At 34.7% G+C, this 20,151-nt stretch overlaps 1 protein-coding gene and 1 long non-coding RNA gene across 11 annotated transcripts in view; both read right to left on the reverse strand.

Moving 5' to 3' along the window:
• The window catches only part of cabp1b (calcium binding protein 1b), a 206,213-nt gene that overhangs the window by 33,025 nt on the left and 153,037 nt on the right, over positions 1-20,151 (reverse strand). Inside the window, exons 1-2 of one of the 10 annotated variants that reach the window (XM_087269295.1) lie at positions 16,528-16,546; positions 14,806-15,611 (exon numbers count right to left, since the gene is read on the reverse strand). Coding sequence is in view for 1 of the 3 variants with exons in the window: in NM_001002414.4 (NP_001002414.1) it covers positions 14,806-14,850 (45 nt within the window). In the remaining 2 variants the exon portion in view is untranslated. 10 annotated transcript variants of the gene reach the window in all.
• LOC147842188 (uncharacterized) lies at positions 15,531-18,344 on the reverse strand. The gene is made up of 4 exons (XR_015501652.1): positions 17,493-18,344; positions 16,683-17,050; positions 15,866-16,375; positions 15,531-15,598 (listed from the first exon to the last, which is right to left on the reverse strand). It is a non-coding gene; the product is annotated as an uncharacterized LOC147842188 (long non-coding RNA).

Consider the following 20,151-nt stretch of genomic DNA (forward strand, 5'->3'; position numbering starts at 1 on the left):
TATATATATATATTTTTTTTTTTTTTTATAGACCTTTTTCTTGGAACGCAAAATTACCCATTATGCTTTGCGTGTATGCACAAGGAGAATGCGAAGAACTTCCGGTCGGCAGCTGATGCGTGTAAACAGTCACATTTGGACAGCTTTGAAACGATAGTTGTAATCTATTTTACCTGCTTTTATCCTCTTTGAACTAATCCTGTTGTCTATCAGCAGCATCTCCTGGACTGATCATTTAAAGAAATGCGATCTAATAGGATGGAAAACAGCTGCTGTGAGGCGTTTTCCCCTTGTTGTCAGACGGCATCTTCTGCAGTTTAAATGAAGCCTCGTCATCGCTAAAGTCAACATTTTCTCTTTATTTCAAATATATAACCAGCCCAAACAAATGTAGTTCAGTAAAATGTTTGACACACACACGTAGCCTGTACTGTGCCACTGACACACTGATTTAATAACTGTGACAAAGTGAAAATATAGGCTAGTGTCATTTCGAAACGACAGAAAAACACAAACCGTGGTGAATACAACACACGAAATAAAACACAAACGGCTCGCGATTAGAATGAACAGCAAATCAGCCAGCAGAGGATCAATAACAGACTTTTATTCTATGTGTCTGTGTGTGTGTGCGTGTGCGTGTGTGTGTGTTAAAGAGCCGCTGAGCTAACAGCTGACAGGCTGTCAGCACAAACACTGTATTTCTGACGGCAGACACGTGAACTAGGAGAACGTTTTTCTCGTATTTCTGACGCGCTTGAACCACATGTGACAGATTATAACGGCTTTAACAGACACATTTCGAGGTTGTGTGTCACAAAAACACTCTGTTATCCATTAAAAACGTTATTGAAACCCATTTTCGGAGCGCAAATTACCAGTTGTACACGCTGTAAACGGAAGTTTTTAGCATTCTATTGGAAGACACTGGTCGCTATGGCGCCCTCCATGCAGCAGCCGTGAAAAAGGTCTATAGGTATTTGCATGTTTGATGTGTATTTTTGTACGTGTACATGAATCGTAGCTCGGGGGCCAGTCCGTCTAATGTGCATAGGTGGCACTGTTAAGCCATTTTGTCAAACCCACTTCACTTCTGGGGCGTGTGCAAAGTTTCGTGAGTTTTCGGGCATGTTTAGACCCTCAATATCACGATTCTTCCTAGGGAAGAAGAAGAAGAAGAAACGGAGCAATTCCAATAGAGCCTACGCACTGTTCCGGTGCTCGGTCTCTAACAACTTGATTTCTAGTTGATCATTTGGAAAAGTGGCAGAAGGTAAATTTTTCTGATGAATCATCTGTTGAACTGCATCCCAATCATCACAAATACTGCAGAAGACCTACTGGAACCCGCATGAACCCAAGAGACAGAAATCAGTCAAGTTTGGTGAAGAAAAAATCATGGTCATTCATTCAAAAATCATTCAGTATGGGGGTGTGCGAGAGAACTGCAGAGTGGATGGCAACATCAACAGCCTGAGGTATCAAGACACTTGTGCTGCCCATTACATTACAAACCACAGGAGAGGGCAGATTCTTCAGCAGGATAGCGCTCCGTCTCATACTTCAGCCTCCACATCAAAGCTCCTGAAAGCAAAGAAAGTCAAGCAGGATTGACCAGACCAGTCACCAGACATGAACATTATTGAGCATGTCTGGGGTAAGATGAATACACAGAGTCCTGATGAGCTCTGGGAGTCCTGCAAGAACGTTTTCTTTGCCATTCCAGATGACTTTATTAATCAGTGATTTGAGTCATGTCAGAGATGTATGGATGCAGTCCTCCAAGCTCATGATGGAGTCAGACACAATATTCATTCTGTCTCCACTGCAGCAGGACTTTATATTCTAGACTGGACATTATTTCTGTTCAGTGATGAGACTTTTGTCTAAGCAGAGTCAGACCTTACTGTCCTGATTAAATCAATAATCATCAAGGCATGATCAGAATCAAGGCCTGTGCCTTTTTATGTAAGCCACTTCTGATACCAAATGATCAAGTAGAAGTCAAGTTATTATTTGCTGAAACTTGGATAGGCGACAAGACTTTTGTCAGGTAGTCTATATACATATTGTTAATTGTTTGTTCACATTAGTAAATACATTAACTAATACAACCTTACTGTAAATTGTTATCACAAGCTGAACTCTAAACCTTCAGAGTTTTGCACTTAAAGGGATTTAGCCGAGCACAAAATGTTCCTGGATCAGCATTCTGGCATTCGAGGTCCTCCCGGGGAGATGGTGTTTATGGCTTTAATTGCTTTTAGTTGGAATAAAACTGACTCTCCAGACAATTTCTCTTTCGCTCTTTTTCACTTCCCGACTGTGGCAGGAAAATTAATTTAGCTCTAATGCAATGCGGAGAAGAGCAAATGATGCACGTTAGGTGTGCATTCAATATTTTCCTGTGTATTTTTAGCATTTTCATGCTGCCACAGGAGATGATGAGAAATGTAGTTTGAGCTTAATTGCTTTTAGTTGTGTGAGAGAAATATGAAACTCATTCATTCGTTTTCCTTCAGCTTAGTTCTTATTTATCAGGGGTTGCCACAGTGGAACGAACCGCCAACTATTCCAGCATATGTTTTACACAGCTGATGCCTTTCCAGCTGTAACCCAGTACTGGGAAACACCCATACACTCTCACATTCATACACACTCTCATACACTACGGCCAATTTAGTTAATCAATTCATCTATAGCGCATGTGTTTGGACTGTGGGGGAAACCGGAGCACCCGGAGGAAACCCACGCCAACACGAGGAGAACATGCAAACTCCACACAGAAATGCCAACTGACCCAGCCGAGGTTCAAACCAGCAACCATATCACTTGCACATATTTAAGAAATGTTACAAAATTAAAGCCTCATGTTCTTGCTACGTCACTTCACTGTCACGCTCACGCTCTAATTAGTTGTTGAATAACCAATCAGAAGTGTGTTTCTGAAAACCATGATTAGCCAACTAAAGTCGCAAGGTCCGTCATTACAAACATAGTACATTGATTTAGCATTTCCCAAATCAGTCGCTCCAATGAACATTCGCAAACTGTGTGGCAAACCTGTATGCTTGCAACTGTAACTATGGAGTTGTAGATAGAGGCATAGTTCCTGGCTGTGTTCTATTCCCAGTTATCCCCCCTATGCCCTATTCATTTAGAACATTAAAACATTTAAACTTGTAATTATTCAAAATAAAAAAGCATTAAGGTCATCTCTCTTATGTGTAATTTACTTTCATAGTATTTTTACAATTCAGTTTTAGCGATCTTCATGTTTACAATAGCACTCCCTTCGCAGTGCACCTTGAAAACATTGATGTCATTTTGAACACAGCCGTGGCTCATGACGAAAGCTATAGGTGACCCATTATTTAAAAGCGGAATTTATGTTACGTCTCCAAAGCTTGTGAAAACAAAAATATATAGCATACGTTTATGCTTTTAATTTATAGTAGGTTATTTATTAGGTATGTGTACTGTATATGACATGGGCCTGCTACTTAGAATTTTCTGCTGTGGTTTACATGCGTCAAGTTGTAAAAGTAGACTCAAAAAAATAAATAAATAAATAAACAATATACTACTTAATAATAATAATAATAATAATATTAAAAATAGAATTTGCACAAAGAAATGATGGGGTTTTTCTCTAAAGAAGTTGTTACTCTACCCCGTTTAGAGCATCATTATGGAGGTTTTGGGCCCTATCATACACCCGGCGCAATGTGGCGCAAGAAGCGACGCAATTGTTGTTTGCTAGTTTCAGCTTGGCGCAAGAGTCGTTTTGACGTTTTTTGCCACACTGTTTAAATAGCAAATGCATTTGCGCTCATATGTGCACCCATAGGCGTTCTGGTTTAAAAAGGGAGGCGTGTTGAGGCGCATTGCTGGCGCGTTGCTATTTTCAGAAACTATAATAGATTTTTAAGTTGACCAGAACAAAGCCAGTCAGAGAGCGTTAGTTATGCGCCTCGCTTACACATTGCTTAATACACTCAAGATGTAGAGCAATACGCAAATATCTTTATATATGAAAAAGAATTGAAGTATTAAGGATATATATAGTCAGTGGCGCAAAAAGGGGGTATGCAGTATATGCGGCGCATAGGGGCGCCACACATGGGGGGGGGGGGCGCCATTGTGCCAAAACTATTTTTAAAATTACCCTTATTAAAAGTTTTAAATAATACAAATAAATAAATATGTTTTGTTAAAAAAAAATATTTTGCATTTTATAAAAATATAACATTGTTATTGTTTAATTCAAAATCATTTAACACAATAACATGCAGTCACACAGCCGAAAGTGTTCATGTAGATGTAACTGTTTAGATTTGTTTTTATTTTTATTAAAATAAACTGTCAAATCATACATAATGTCAAAAGTTATAAGGTTAATCTGAAAATTTGTCTTCATTTATTATTAATTAATTAATTTAATTATTAGTTTGCCAAAATAAGAGGGATCACACAAAATTTGAACCCGCATACCCCTCAGTAAATGTGTAGTTGCGCCCCTGTATATAGTATATAAATATAAAGGATTAAAATATTACAAAACCTTATTTTCTAGCCTACATAAATATAAACACCACTGCCTTCATGCCTTCTTCATCTCGGGAGGCTTTTTCAGTTCATTCATAACAATTTGCTTTTTTATAATGTTATTATTATTAGCAGTATTATTTATTATATTTATATTTATATTTGTTTTATTAAAAACAAGCTTAGATTTGTCCACCTGTCAGGTTTTAGAGCATGTGGGGCACAGCATGTGTATTTGGATATAACTCAGTATTTTGACCACACTTCGTTATTATTGTTCATTTATTAATTTGCTGGAAATTAGAACTGAATTTAGAAATAGTTTTGAAGCAAATCTTTGCACTTAACAAACAAAATACATTTTTTATAGGCTAATTGATGTCTGTGCGTACAACACGTTTCCATATCCACGAGAGCGAAAGTGAAAGTTATTAATTTATCTCTCATTCTCGCGCTGTAGATGCTCTGTTTAACTGTTTTCTTGCTTGTAAAATGCTCAGTTTTTCCACTTACTTTACGTCATGTAAATAGCAAATGCGCCATGGCGTGACGCAACTGACTCTTAAAGGGAATGGGAGATGAGACTCTGATTGGTTTATTCTCAAACACACACCTATAACTCATTAAGAAAATAAACTCCACCCTTTTAGACCATGCGCCACGGCACAAAGCGGATTTTTTCATCCTTATATTAGCAAAAGTGGATTCTGACACACCCTGAATGCGTTAGCGCCCTGCGCTTTGCACTTAGCGCATGGATCGTCAAAATAGAGCCCGTAATGTTATAACTAACGTGGTTCAAACTGCAACAGAGACTCATAAAAAGCCCATAATGATGCTCTAAACGGGGTGGAGTAACAACTTCTTTAGAGAAGAACCCCATCATTTATTTGTGCAAATGATATTGTTTTACACACACACACACACACACACACACACACGCATTTCAAATAAAATCCAATATTAGTTTTGGTATAACATGCACTCGTTTCCAATATTAACTGAAATATATGTAAACAGCACATATAAGGCCTGTGTTCCCTTTACAAATATTATTGAGAACATTACATATTCTATTCTAAAACATAAACTCACTTACAAAAGCTCACACGTAGTCTAATTCATTCATTCATTTTCTTGTCGGCTTAGTCCCTTTATTAATCTGGGGTCGCCACAGCGGAATGAACCGCCAACTTATCCAGCAAGTTTTTACGCAGCGGATGTCCTTCCAGCCGCAACCCATCTCTGGGAAACATCTACACACACACTCATACACTAAGGACAATTTAGCCTACCCAATTCACCTGTACCGCATGTCTTTGGACTGTGGGGGAAACCGGAGCACCTGGAGGAAACCCACACGAACGCTGGGAGAACATGCAAACTCCACACAGAAACGCCAACTGAGCCGAAGATCGACTCAGCGACCTTCTTGCTGTGAGGCGAACGTGCTACCCCCAATAAATAAATAATGAGGTCATTTATTAAGAAAATGACTTTAATATTTATTAATTAAAAGGAAATGAAAAAAAATCATACTTTAACAATAATATTAATAATAATAATAGTGATGATGATGATGATTATTATTATTATTATTATTATTATTATTATTATTATTATTAAGTAGGATATTGTTTATTTATTCTTTTTTTTTGTCTACTTTTTTCTACTTTACTTAAAAATCTATTATAGTTTCTGAAAATAGCAACGCGCCAGCAATGCGCCTCAACACGCCTCCCTTTTTAGACCAGAACGCCTATGGGAGCACATATGAGCGCAAATGCATTTGCTATTTAAACAGCGTGGCGAAAAACGTCAAAACGACTCTTGCGCCAAGCTGAAACTAGCAAACAACAATTTTGTCGCTTCTTGTGCCACATTGCGCGGGTGTATGATAGGGCCCAAAACCTCCATAATGATGCTCTAAACGGGGTGGAGTAACAACTTCTTTAGAGAGAAACCCCATCATTTCTTTGTGCAAATTCTATTTTTAATATTATTATTATTAAGTAGGATATTGTTTATTTATTTATTTTTTTAAATCTACTTTTACAATTTGACACATGTAAACCCCTGCAGATATGTTCTAACCAGCAGGCCCATGTCATATACAGTACAGATACTTAATAAGTAACCTATAAATTAAAAGCATTAACCTATGCTATGTTTTTGTTTTCACAAGCTTTGAGCGATGACTGTAAAAAATATACAGGCTTAGAAGACGTAACAAAATCAGCTCGGCTGTGTTCAAAATGACATCAATGTTTTCAAAGTGCACGGCGAAGGGAACGCAAATCTAAACACGAAGATCGCTAAAACTGAGCTGTAAAAATACTTTCAAAGCAAATGACACCTAAGAGAGATGACTTTAATGCTTTTTTAGTTTAAATGTTAGAAGGTTCTAAATGAATAGGGCATAGGGGGGATAAGTGGGAATAGAACACAGCCAGGAACTGTTTCTAACTACAGCTCCAGAGGTGTAGTTTTAAGTGCACAAGTTTGCGACACAGTTTGTGAAAGTTCGTTAGAAAAAACGTCAAATTAATGAACTATATTTGTAACAACGGAACCTTAGCTGGCTAACGATCGTTTTTCGGAAACGCACCTCCCAGCAGTCTCTTCAACCAATGATCTAATGCCAATTCAACATGCTGAATTGGACCAACGACCTCCAACGTTAATCCGACGTCAGCCAACGCGTGGTCCACAGTCAACTGTTCATGGTTCGAACCAATGTGATTCTGATATCTGTCACAGTGGTTTATTTACATGATACATCTGGTCTCTCATCAGCGATTGGTTGCTTGTCAATTCTACACTACCTCCACCATCCTCAACTCCTCCTACCTCATTGCTTAAATCTGTACTTGCCAGATGGACAAAGCCCAATGGCGAACACTGTGTGTCCCGGCCCATACAGAGTCATGTAAAATTCAATGTAGGAATTCAAACGCATCAATTAGTCAACTAAAAAATCTGATGAATGTTTTTTTTTTTGTCTAATTCTAATAGTGAGCATAATAAAATTGAACCAGTACTAATTTGAAAGCCATAAATATCTCACATCCAGGTTTGCATGTATACCATTACAGCTATAGTTGTTTGACAGGAATGTCAATCCAAGAGGAAGAAACACTGTTGATCCAGGAACGTGTGGGTAAATCACAGCATGGCAGACTTTGCCCTCAATTCTCTCTCAGCAACTGACAGAAGCTTTAAGATCAGATATCATTCAGACTGAATAATTCATCCAAGCTCAAACTCACGGCTGCATCTGCGCACACATAAAAACACACAATCGCACTGAGATTTCGCAGCGTTTCTGAAGATGTGGGGCAAAGCGACGTCATCATTTAAGAGCACGTCTTCAAGTAAGCGGAACGAGTATGAAGCATCAAACCGGTCGACCAGCACATTATAATGAGCAATTAGAGAAGGTGGAGGGCCTGCAGAATATAACTCACAAACACACAAAGAGCATCTCTCTAATTACACACAGACCCATGGGTTAATTAAAGAGACTAACGTCATCCAACGACTAAACACAGCCATTATCAGCAGCAGCCTCTGAGATCTACTGAAAACATTTAGTAGTTTATTCATTAAAGATGATACTTCGGCATTTGAGCTTTAAGTCAACGTGAAATCAAAAGTGACTCTGTTAAATTTCATAATGTTACGGGTAAATATATTTGAAAAAATATATCTATGATAAATAACAGTATAATAATATAATATTTATTTATTATATTTAATGTGTAATATAATAAATAACATCTAAGCAAACAAAGAAATAAATTAAATAATATTTAAATAAATAAATGCATGATATATTATATATATATATATATATATATATATATATATATAGTTATTAAATTATTTATGCTTTTAAATCATCCTATTTTTTTACACTATAGTATACTAAATAGTATTTGCTTTTAACTTGTACATCATGTTGTGAGTTAGTATTAGCCACAATGCATTATGTAAAATTTTGCATCCTAAAGGTATTATATATCTGCCTTAAAGCACTGTGGTTTGGAAGAAGATTCGTTTCAGAACTACAAACAGAAAGTGCTACAAAATTACAAACATGGCGCACATGCAAGACTGGATTTTAAGAAAAGGTCTCTCGATAAAGGGGTTTGAGTGATTAATTATGATCACGATAAAAGAATGATGTTTATTTAATCTAAAAAAATAAACAGTGTAATGTTTTATAAAGAAATATTTAGCCATAAACATTTAAATGCATCATAATGTAAAAGGATAAATGGAATTGAATGTGTATATATGTGATGTTTTACCCTCAAAATTGTGTTTTTCTTTAGTTTTTAAATCTTAAACAAAACTATAGACCTAGATATGGTTAACTTATACACTCACTGGCCACTTTATTAGGTACACCTGACGAGTACCGGGTTGGACTCCCTTTTGTCTTCAGAACTGCTTTAATCCTTCATGGCACAGATTCAACAAGGTGCTGAAAATACTCCTTGGATATTTTGCTCCATTTTGACATGATAGCAGATTTCTCAGCTGCACATCCATGATGCAAATCTCCCGTTCCACCACATGCTCTATTGGATTGAGCTCTGGTGTCTGTGGAGGCCGTTTGAGTACAGTGAACTCATTGTCATGTTCAAGAAATCAGTCTTAGATTATTCGAGCTTCTTGAGATGAAGCGATACTCTGCTGGAAGTAGCCATCAGAAGATGGTACAATGTGGTCATAAAAGGATGGACATGGTCAGCAACAATACTCAGGTAGGCTGTGGCGTTGACACAATGCTCAAGTAGTACTAATAGGGGCAAAGTGAAAATCCCAGTGGATCAGCAGTTTCTGAAATACTCAGACCAGCAGGTCTGGCACCAACAACCATGCCACGTTCAAAGTCACTTAAATCCCCTTTCTTCCCCATTCTGACGCTCGGTTTGAGCTGCAGCAGATCGTCTTGACCATGTGTACATGCCTAAATGCATTGAGTTGCTGCCATGTACATAGCTGTTTAAAAGCAGTTGGATAGGTGTACCTAATAAAGTGGCCGGTAAGTGTATATGGCTAAATGAAAATGTAAATAATAGATGAAACTGAATATATTTTATACTGTCCTTTTTGTCTAGTTTTTTAGCTAACAGTAATAAAAACTGAAATTGAATAAAACACAGGTGCCCTATAAAGGTGCCCTATAAAGAAAATCCTTCATGTTCGCGACCATTCCAAATATGGTCAATAAGGACCTTCTGATACTTAGGGGTATTTTATGGAGTAATGAGTAAGCAAATTCTTCAACTAACCTAAGTCATATCCCTACTATATAGATATCAGTGAACAATTTAATGTATTGAATCAATGCAGTCTATGGCATCTGTGCACAAAATAATGAATATTTAATAAATAAATAAATAAAAAATGTATATATATATATATATATATATATGCAATATGTATAAATCTATGAAAAAAATCATAAAATCATAAAATCTTTTTAATGCAAAATAATATTTTAGCAATTTTATACATAGAAATAATAATAATAATAATATATATATATATATATATATATATATATATATATATATATATATATATATATATATATATATGCAATATGTATAAATCTATGAAAGAAATCATAAAATCATAAAATCTTTTTAATACAAAATAATATTTTAGCAATTGTATACATAATATATATATATATATTATTATGTATACAATTGCTAAAATATTATTTTGCATTAAAAAGATTTTATGATTTTAGGAATTTTTTAGGATGTGGCACTCTAATAATATGTCCCAAATTGTGCCGATAGTCTTCTGACTGTCACTCAAAAGATATTTAAGTTGACTTCATAGTGTATATGAATTCAGGGCATATTGACTAGTCAATTTGAGATTTAGCAACTGCGACTTTCATCAAAACACATACAAGAAGAAAAAAAAAAAGCAGTATGAAAAAATTAATTCAGGATATATGACCATTATTTGCCAGTTTTGACCTTGGCAGCTCTGATGCATGTTCAGAATATTACTGTACAGTAACCTACAGTAAAACAATCTTCCTTACAGATGAATCCCTGCTTATCTCCAGATTCAATTAAATTTTTCAATCCAATATCATTTCTGCGGCGCTTTAACAATGTAGATTGTGTCAAAGTAGCTTAACATAGAAGTTCTAGCAAACTGAAACTGTGTCAGTCCATTGTTCAGAGTTTAGTTCAGTTCATTGTGGTTTAATTTTCACTGCTGAAGAGCAAAACACCAGACACCTGATTTGCCCAAAAATCCCAGATTTTTTAAATCCTGTTTTACTTGCAAACTCAATTTTCAGGTTTTCACATCAACTTCAAATTGATTTTGCTGACTTAAAGCTTCACGTTCTTGTTTTCCCACCTTGTAGATCTCATTTCCTTCTCTCCGCTGCTCCTGCAATCTTGTCCTACCACATGCAGCTAAAGTAATCCGCATGCGACTGCTGGGCAAGATTTATGTACAAGCACACAAAACAGCATCCTGCAGATTGTTAAGGTCTTTTTAGAATAATGCATGCTCATATGTGTGTGTGTGCAAACATGTGCATCCTCTTTCCTCTGTCTGCTCATGACCTTCACACTCCATCTGTTGGCAGGGCTGTAAAGTGCCAGTTTGTTCTTCCCATGAAACCTGTGCCATCGGGAGAGCTGCTCTTATAGCAGGTGCCAGAGACTGACCTCTCATGCTAATCCACAGCTCAAGTCAACTAGAGATGACGATGATGAAGAACGTCTGAGATCTTTAAAAACAGCTCCTTTAGTCGATCGTATTCAATGCAGCATCATCTTTAATGAGGGTAATTGCAGATTCTGAACAAGCAAAGAAACTGCCAAGGTCAAAGCTGGCAAATTTATGGCCAAATATCATGTTGTTGTTGTTTTTTTCCTTCACTCCAGGGGGCTGATTCATAAAAGTGGTTAAGAAAAGCGGGGATTAAAGTTTAAAACCTGACTTCAACAAGCCGAACTAAATGTTCAACCTTAAACTGGTTCAGCAAGTTGAAGATCATTTGATGTAGCTAATCTGATTTCAGTTTAAATCTAGATAACTGCTCGTGCACGTTACTGTCGCGAAACCCTCAAGGTCGAACATAGATGCATGGATTTTGTTGTGTGCTACTATGGCAACTACGAACTGAAAGAGCTCTGAAGTGAGACACAGCTGTTCACAGCGAGTGAGCCGCGTTTGTTTTTAGAGTTCAAACATAATAATTTAAACATAATAATCAAAAACTACGGCTTGCAACAAAGCAAGAGAGAAAGCTGACTGGAAATTATAGATCCACGCAATTTAAAAAAATAGACCATCATCTAGGCCTATTAACATTAATTTAAATATTTGTCATAATACATTGAAATTGTGCTTGACCGAGCATGTGCGAGAGAGAGCTAGAGATCACAGTGCAAAAATTAGTACACCCAAATGTTAAGGGTAAACATCAAGTAAATTTTTAATAAACAGGACAAAAAAATCTACATATTCATAAAAGAATTGTATTTTGTATGTTTTGTTTGCAATAACTTATTTTAGGTTAAATGTATTATCGTTCTATTATTAAGGATGTTTCGTGCATATATGTTTACTATTAAGTGACTATAAAGTTTTAAATATTATTAAGAGGTCAAGTGAAATACAATGGCATCAAATTACAGAAGGTGAATGTTAACATTACTTTGATTAAACTAGAACTTGACGTAGCCTGAGAGTTAAAGAAAATCCTTCATGTTCGCGACCATACCAAATATGGTCAATAAGGACCTTCTGATACTTAGGGGTATTTTATGGAGTAATGAGTAAGCAAATTCTTGAACTACCCCAAGTCATATCCCTACTATATAGATATCAGTGAACAATTTAATGTATTGAACCAATGCAGTCTATGGCACCTGTACACAAAATAATGTCTGGAATGAATAAATAGTCAAAAAAAAAATAATTATGTAAACACAAAGTACAAACAAAACTGAATATTTAATAATTAAATAAATACAAAAAAAAAAAAATATATATATATATATATATATATATATATATATATATATATATATATATATATATATATATATACTTGTGTGTATATATATATATATATATATATATATATATATATATATATATATATATATATATATATATATATATATACTTGTGTATATATATACTTGTGTGTATATATATATATATATATATATATATATATATATATATATACTTGACTTAGCCTGAGAGTTAACCTTCCCCTGACCAGGCTAGTTTCTCAGCATAAATTGCCAGAGTAACTAATTTTGAACTATCGCAAATTTGATTTATGAAACCGAATCTGCCATTAATAAAAATAAGCCTGGCTTTTTCTCTAAGCTTGGTTTATGGAACAGACCCCAGGTCTACGAGAAATTGTGTAATTGCTAGTTCTGTCAACGTTTATGCACAAATTGTATTAAATTAATTTTATTTTATATTTGCAAATTGCCATCTTTGGACTTTATAGAGCATATTCAATAATAAGTTTTCTTCACTAGCAATAAAAAATGCAGTAAACTCAACGCCCTTCTTAACCCAGCAGGTGCAGGACGTCAACAAGACATCAGACTGGTGTTGTATCCCAACGTCATGGGGTGTTAGGTTTGTTTGGAAATGAAAATTGAAAGTTGACGTCAGAACCCAACGTTAGGCCGACATCGATGTCCAACGTCTAATAGGCATTGCATTTTGGTTACTTTCTAAAGCAAGCTAAAAACAACCAAATATCAACGTCTAAGGATATATATATATGACATGTCTTGTGGATTCTAGTAGACAGAACAAGTCATTGCATTTCCATCTAAGCCTATATACAGTTATATATATATAGTGTTCAGCATGATTGAGTACAGCCTAATCTAAAAAAAATTATTAAACAGACATATTTATTCAAATAATTTTTTAGTGACCAAACTATTTTGAAATTGAAAGACATTACAATCAAATTCAAGCAAAATATTGCAAAAAAAAAAAAAAAAAACTACAAAATTTATATATATATATCTTTAGACGTTGATATTTGGTTGTTTTTAGCTTGCATTGGAAAGTAACCAAAATGCAATGCCTATATATATACTTATGATAACGGTCCAAAAACTAGTACAGCCAAATTAATATGTTAAAATTTTGCTGAAATTTTGTAGTTTTTTTTTTTTTTGTGCAATATTTTGCTTGAATTTGATTGTAATGTCTTTCAATTTCAAAATATTTTGATCACTAAAAAATTATTTGAATAAATATGTCTGTTTAATAATTTTTTTTTAGATTAGGCTGTACTCAATCATGCTGAGCACTATATATATATAAAACTGTATATAGGCTTAGATGGAAATGCAATGACTTGTTCTGTCCACTAGAATCCACAAGACATGTCATATATAGTCATATACATGTCATATATAGTGTCATATATATATAGTCATATATAAAAATTTATCCTAATATTTTTGTAGTGCAGGTTTAATCTTAATTGTTTTTCTAAGGAAATGTAATGACTAGATCTTTTCGTTAGCAGGCAAAAATCCAAGAGTCAATTTTTAAAACTAATGTTTTTGTTAATCCTGATTTATTTATTTTATTTTTTATATATTTATTAATTCATTTATTCAGTCATTTACTTAACATTATAAGCAAATGCAAAATCTAAATTTTTGCATTGCATGTAAAAAAAAGTTAGCTCTACAAGACCTTTTTTCATAATATTTTTCTAACATTTTCTCAAAATCACCTCTAAATAATTGAATAATTATTAGTTATAAGCAAATGCAAGATCTAGTGTCATACATAAAAACTCCTAAACATCCTGAACCATTTGTCTTCATAAGCTTTCATAATGATTTCTCAGGGCTTTAATTAAACTCACAGTCAAATGCAACGACTAACTTCATCAACGAGCATGCAAAAAAGTGTTTTCCATCTCCAAATTAGTTTCTCCCATTTCTTTTAGGTCTTCAAGCAAACGCAATGTCTACATCTCTCCTCCTCTGCCATGCAATAAACTAAAGCAATCAACATATTCAGTCAGTCAGAATCTGCCCTATGATCTTACAGTATACAGCTGCTCAGTGGAATTCAGAGCATGACTATTAAACTCATCTCTGACAGTCAGTACAACACAGTCCAGGTCCAGGTCAAGTCCATGTCCCACACACACTCGCACTCACACAGTCTCAGTCATCAAAAAGAGTGTCTTACCTTCTTGGAGAGATTCTTAAGCGGCGATTTAACACAGTTTCCCATAGTAAAGTCACTAATAGCGTGCACATGAGAGTCAATGCGGCCATATGCGCGCGTGTGTGAGCATCCACATGTCTCCATGCATGGATTAAACGAACGCTGAGATGATGTGTGCAGGCTTTATCTATTAGGATTTCAGGGGAAGGGTGTAGATGATCCAGGGGTGGCGTTGCAGGACGTCTGGCTGACAGCAGGGACGGGTGCAGGGATCAGCAGAAGCAGACATGAGTCTCAGTGTGAGGAGAAAAGCCAAGATTGCTTGTGCACTTGCTTGCTCTCTCTCTCTTTCTCCCTCCCTTCTCTCTCTCTCTCGTTTTCCCTCCCTCACTCTCAGCTGCTCAGTTTTCAAAGCGTCCATCCAAACAAGGCGAAAGCAGACAAAGAGGCTCGCATCACCTTCCCCCGAGCAAGACTCTGAAGACACTAATCCAAAAACACACACGCACACACTCACGCACGCGCATGCACGAGCACAGTCGATTACACACATGCGGATGCGGGGCTACGGAGCTAAAAATACACACTCTTGGCGTGCAGTCGTGATCTGAACATGTGAAAGGTGAGTCTGGGCCGGATGCTCGGACGCTGCCAGAATCACAGCGCAGAGACTGAAGGCCACGGCAGGTTATTATCGGAGAACAGGAAGTCCAGAATTCACCTGCTGAGCATAACTCACAAACTGAACATGACTGGTGTGTATTGAGGATGATTTCAGCTCACTCTATAGCAACTGCTCATCAAATTAAAAGACCTCAAATGATGCTCTTAGGTGCTTTTACATTTCAAATGAAACCATTTAAACATACAGTCATGCATTGTTTCCCTATCCTGTTCCTAAAAGCACACCAGCAGTACACATTTTCAACCTCTTCCTGATCAAACATGCCCAAATTAACTCATCAGAACAATGGAAGAGACTCCAAAACCTGTTAATGGGTCTGATAAGGGAGACATCCAAATAATGTACCATTGGTGTGCCTTCAGGAACAGGGTTGGGAAAAAACACGTTGAACATGACCGGTGAATCTTAAATGATGCTCTTAGGTGCTTTTACATTTGAAATGAAACCATTTCAACATACAGTCATTTCACAAGTGTTTTTTTTTTTTTTTTTTGCAATTTGCTGTGTTTCCCAACCCTGTTCCTAAAGGCACACCAACAGTACACATTTTTAACCTCTTCCTAATCAAACACACCTGAATCAGCTTATTAGAAGATTAGAAGAGACTCCAAAAGCTGAAGTTAATGTTTCAATAAAGGGAAACATCCAAAATATGTACTGGTGGTGTGCCTCCAGGAACAGGGTTGGGGAAAAAACACACTGAACATGACCGATGTGTATTGAGTATGATTTCAGCTCACTCTATAGCAACTGCTAATGAAATTAAAAGACCTCAAATGATGCTCTTAGATGCTTTTACATTTCAAATGAAACCATTTAAACATACAGTCATGCAGTGTTTCCCTATCCTGTTCCTAAAGGCACACCAGCAGTACACATTTTCAACCTCTTCCTGATCAAACATGCCTGAATCAACTCATCAGAACAATGGAAGAGACTCCAAAACCTGTTAATGGGTCTGATAAGGGAGACATTCAAATAATGTACCATTAGTGTGCCTTCAGGAACAGGGTTGGGAAAAAACACACCGAACATGACCGGTGAATCTTAAATGATGCTCTTAGGTGCTTTTACATTTGAAATGAAACCATTTAAACATACAGTAATTTCCCAAGTGTTTTTTTTTTTTTTTTTGCAATTTGCAGTGTTTCCCAACCCTGTTCCTAAAGGCACGCCAGCAGTACACATTTTCAACCTCTTCCTGATCAAACACACCTGAATCAGCTTATTAGGACATTAGAAGAGACTCCAAAAGCTGAAGTTAATAGGTCTGATAAGGGAGACATCCAAAATATGTACTGGTGGTGTGCCTCCAGGAACTGGGTTGGGAAAAACAAATTGAACATGACCGGTGTGTATTGAGGATGATTTCAGCTCACTCTATAGCAACTGCTAATGAAATTAAAAGACCTCAAATGATGCTCTTAGGTGCTTTTACATTTGCACCTAAATGAAACCATTTAAACATACAGTAATGCAGTGTTTCCCTATCCTGTTCCTAAAGGCACACCAGCAGTACACATTTTCAACCTCTTCCTGATCAAACATGCCTGAATCAATTCATCAGAACAATGGAAGAGACTCCAAAACCTGTTAATGGGTCTGATAAGGGAGACATCCAAATAATGTACCGTTGGTGTGCCTTCAGGAACAGGGTTGGGAAAAAACTCACCGAACATGACCGGTGTATCTTAAATGATGCTCTTAGGTGCTTTTACATTTGAAATGAAACCATTTCAACATACAGTAATTTCACAAGTGTTTTTTTTTTTTTTTTTGCAATTTGCTGTGTTTCCCAACCCTGGTTCTAAAGGCACACAAACAGTGCACATTTGTAACCTCTTCCTAATCAAACACACCTGAATCAGCTTATTAGAACATTAGTAGAGACTCCAAAAGCTGAAGTTAATGTGTCTGATAAGGAAGACATCCAAAATATGTACTGGTGGTGTGCCTCCAGGAACAGGGTTGGGAAAAACAAATTGAACATGACCGATGTGTATTGAGTATGATTTCAGCTCACTCTATAGCAACTGCTCATCAAATTAAAAGACCTCAAATGATGCTCTTAGGTGCTTTTACATTTAAAACGAAACCATGTAAACATACAGTCATGCAGTGTTTCCCTACACTGTTCTGAAAGGCACACCAACAGTACACATTTTCAACCTCTTAGGCGAGGCTTCACAGTTTGCAGAAGCTTATCATGAATTCAATTAGTTTTCTGATGTTGAGAGGGTGTGCTGTAACATACAAAAGCTAAATATTTAACAGCTGCCAACTGCTTTGAGATGTATATGTAATATATGTAATGTAAAACAATGTAAGGTAATATCCTATGATGGAAACTACAGTTTTTTTTCAGATAGACTGACTCGTGTATTGATGTCATGTCTGCATTAATCCACAAGACTTGTACTTAAAAATGTGGGATTTGAACAGTTTCAAGCCTGTAAATTGTGAAATGGGCCGTAATTTGGTGTTACAGGGTGCATTTTACAGCACAGCAATTGAAAGTAATTTCATTACCCCACATATTAATGGAAGCTCCCCTATACACACATTTTAGGAAAACATATCATAATACTTTATACACAGCACATTCGACTGACATAAGAAAATAAGGAATAAATAAATCCACATTCAATATTAATCATTATTCAGTTAATCCATATTCATAAGAAAAAAAATCACATGGCTGCAACTTTACTCTTAGATCTCATTTTTGTTTTGATATTGCATAATTTTTAGCAATAAAAGGCTCTTCTTCATTATTTGACCATCATTTGACAAGATGCAATCTATAACAGGTCTAATGCTCAGACTGAAAATTATAATTATATTCATACTGCAAGGATATATTTATGTAAGAAACATGTTTATTATTATTATTATTATTATTTTAAAAATTTCTGTTAAATTTTTTTTTGCATATTTGAGTCTTGTTTATGATTTGACTTTGAATTTATGTCTGTTTTGGGACCTATAACATCTGGCAAGGGACTAGAAATGAAAATTTGCCTTGGGGCTATTTTGAATATATTTACATTCTTGAGCAGTGTGGATTAATGTACACTGTCCTTTCGCTGTGAAATAAATATATAGACAATAAACTAAAATAAATTAATAAATAAAAAATAAATTAATTAAATAAAATATATGAATAAATTAAAAAATGAACTTATAAATGAATAAAAATTAAATAAAAAATAAATATAAATAAATATAAATAAATAATACAATAAAATAATTAATTACTTTTTAAAATGAATAAAAATGAAATAAAATAATTATAAAAAAATAGATACATTTATTTAAATAAAATAAATAAATAAAACTTAAATAAATAAAAACAAAATAAAATAAAAAATTATTTAATTATATATATATATATATATATATATATATATATATATATATATATATATATATATATATATAATAAAATAATAAATAAATAAAAATGAATAAAAATAGAATAAAATAATTATTAAAAAATAAATACATTTATTTAAATTAAATAAATAAATAAAAATGAAATAAATAAAAACAAAATAAAATGAAAAATTATTTAATTATATATATATATATATATATATATATATATATATATATATATATATATATATATATATATATATATATATAAAATAAAATAATAAATAAATAAATAAAAATAAATAAAAATAAACTAAAAACTAATTCAAATTAAATAAAGTACAATAAATAAAAATAAATAAATTAAATCAGTATGATAAGGGGATATTATTAGATGTTTTCAAACATATTTAGCAAAATCAATTTTGCCAAAATTTGAATGGCACTATGTCAATTACCGCCTCATTCATTACCATAGGGATTTCTCTGAGAAGCAGTGAGACCTTGCGAGCTTTTAAAAGGCTGTGTGTTTGCGTCCGGCTCATGGATATCTCAGTTGTAAGCACAGTTAACCTCGTTGATGAATTCTCTAGTTTACTCATGTACGGATGAGGATGATTCATGTAGCTGAAGCAGCCTCTTCACCGGAGGCTCATTGTGAACTTCAGAACGCATCAGAAATCAGAGCCAGGCGCCGTCCGTTCACATAACGTCAGCTCAGCACGAACACACACGCACTAGCAGCGCAGAGACACACACACACTCTTACACACACACAGACACATATTATACACATATATGTACAGTTGAAGTCTTATTAGAAGAATTATTAGCCCCATGTATATTTTTTGTCCTAAATTCTGTTTAACGGAGAGAAGGTTTTTCAACACATTTCTAAACGTAATAGTTTTAATAACTCATCTCTAATAACTGATTTATTTTATCTTGTCATAATGACAGAAAAAAATACTTGACAAGGTATTTTTTAAGACACTTCTATACAGCTTAAAGTGACATTTAAAGTCTTAACAAGGATAATTAGTTTGAATTTGCACTGGAAAAATTTCAATAAGTGTTTCATCCATCTTTCATTTCAGTTTAATATTATACGCTTTATTTTTCAAGTAATATATTAATATATAAGTTCAAAACGTAGTTAAATTAAAAATGTATTTGATTTAAAGCTCAACTAAGAAATATTTGTTTTGACCATTGTAAAATTTTAAGGTCACTCACATGCGTATTAAACAGAAACTTAATATTCATTGTAATATGTGTTGTCCAGCTGCAACCCATCACTGAGA

The sequence above is a fragment of the Danio rerio genome, chromosome 10 (genome assembly GCF_052040795.2).
Source record: "Danio rerio strain M-AB ecotype USA chromosome 10, GRCz13ab, whole genome shotgun sequence".
NCBI lineage: Eukaryota > Metazoa > Chordata > Actinopteri > Cypriniformes > Danionidae > Danio > Danio rerio.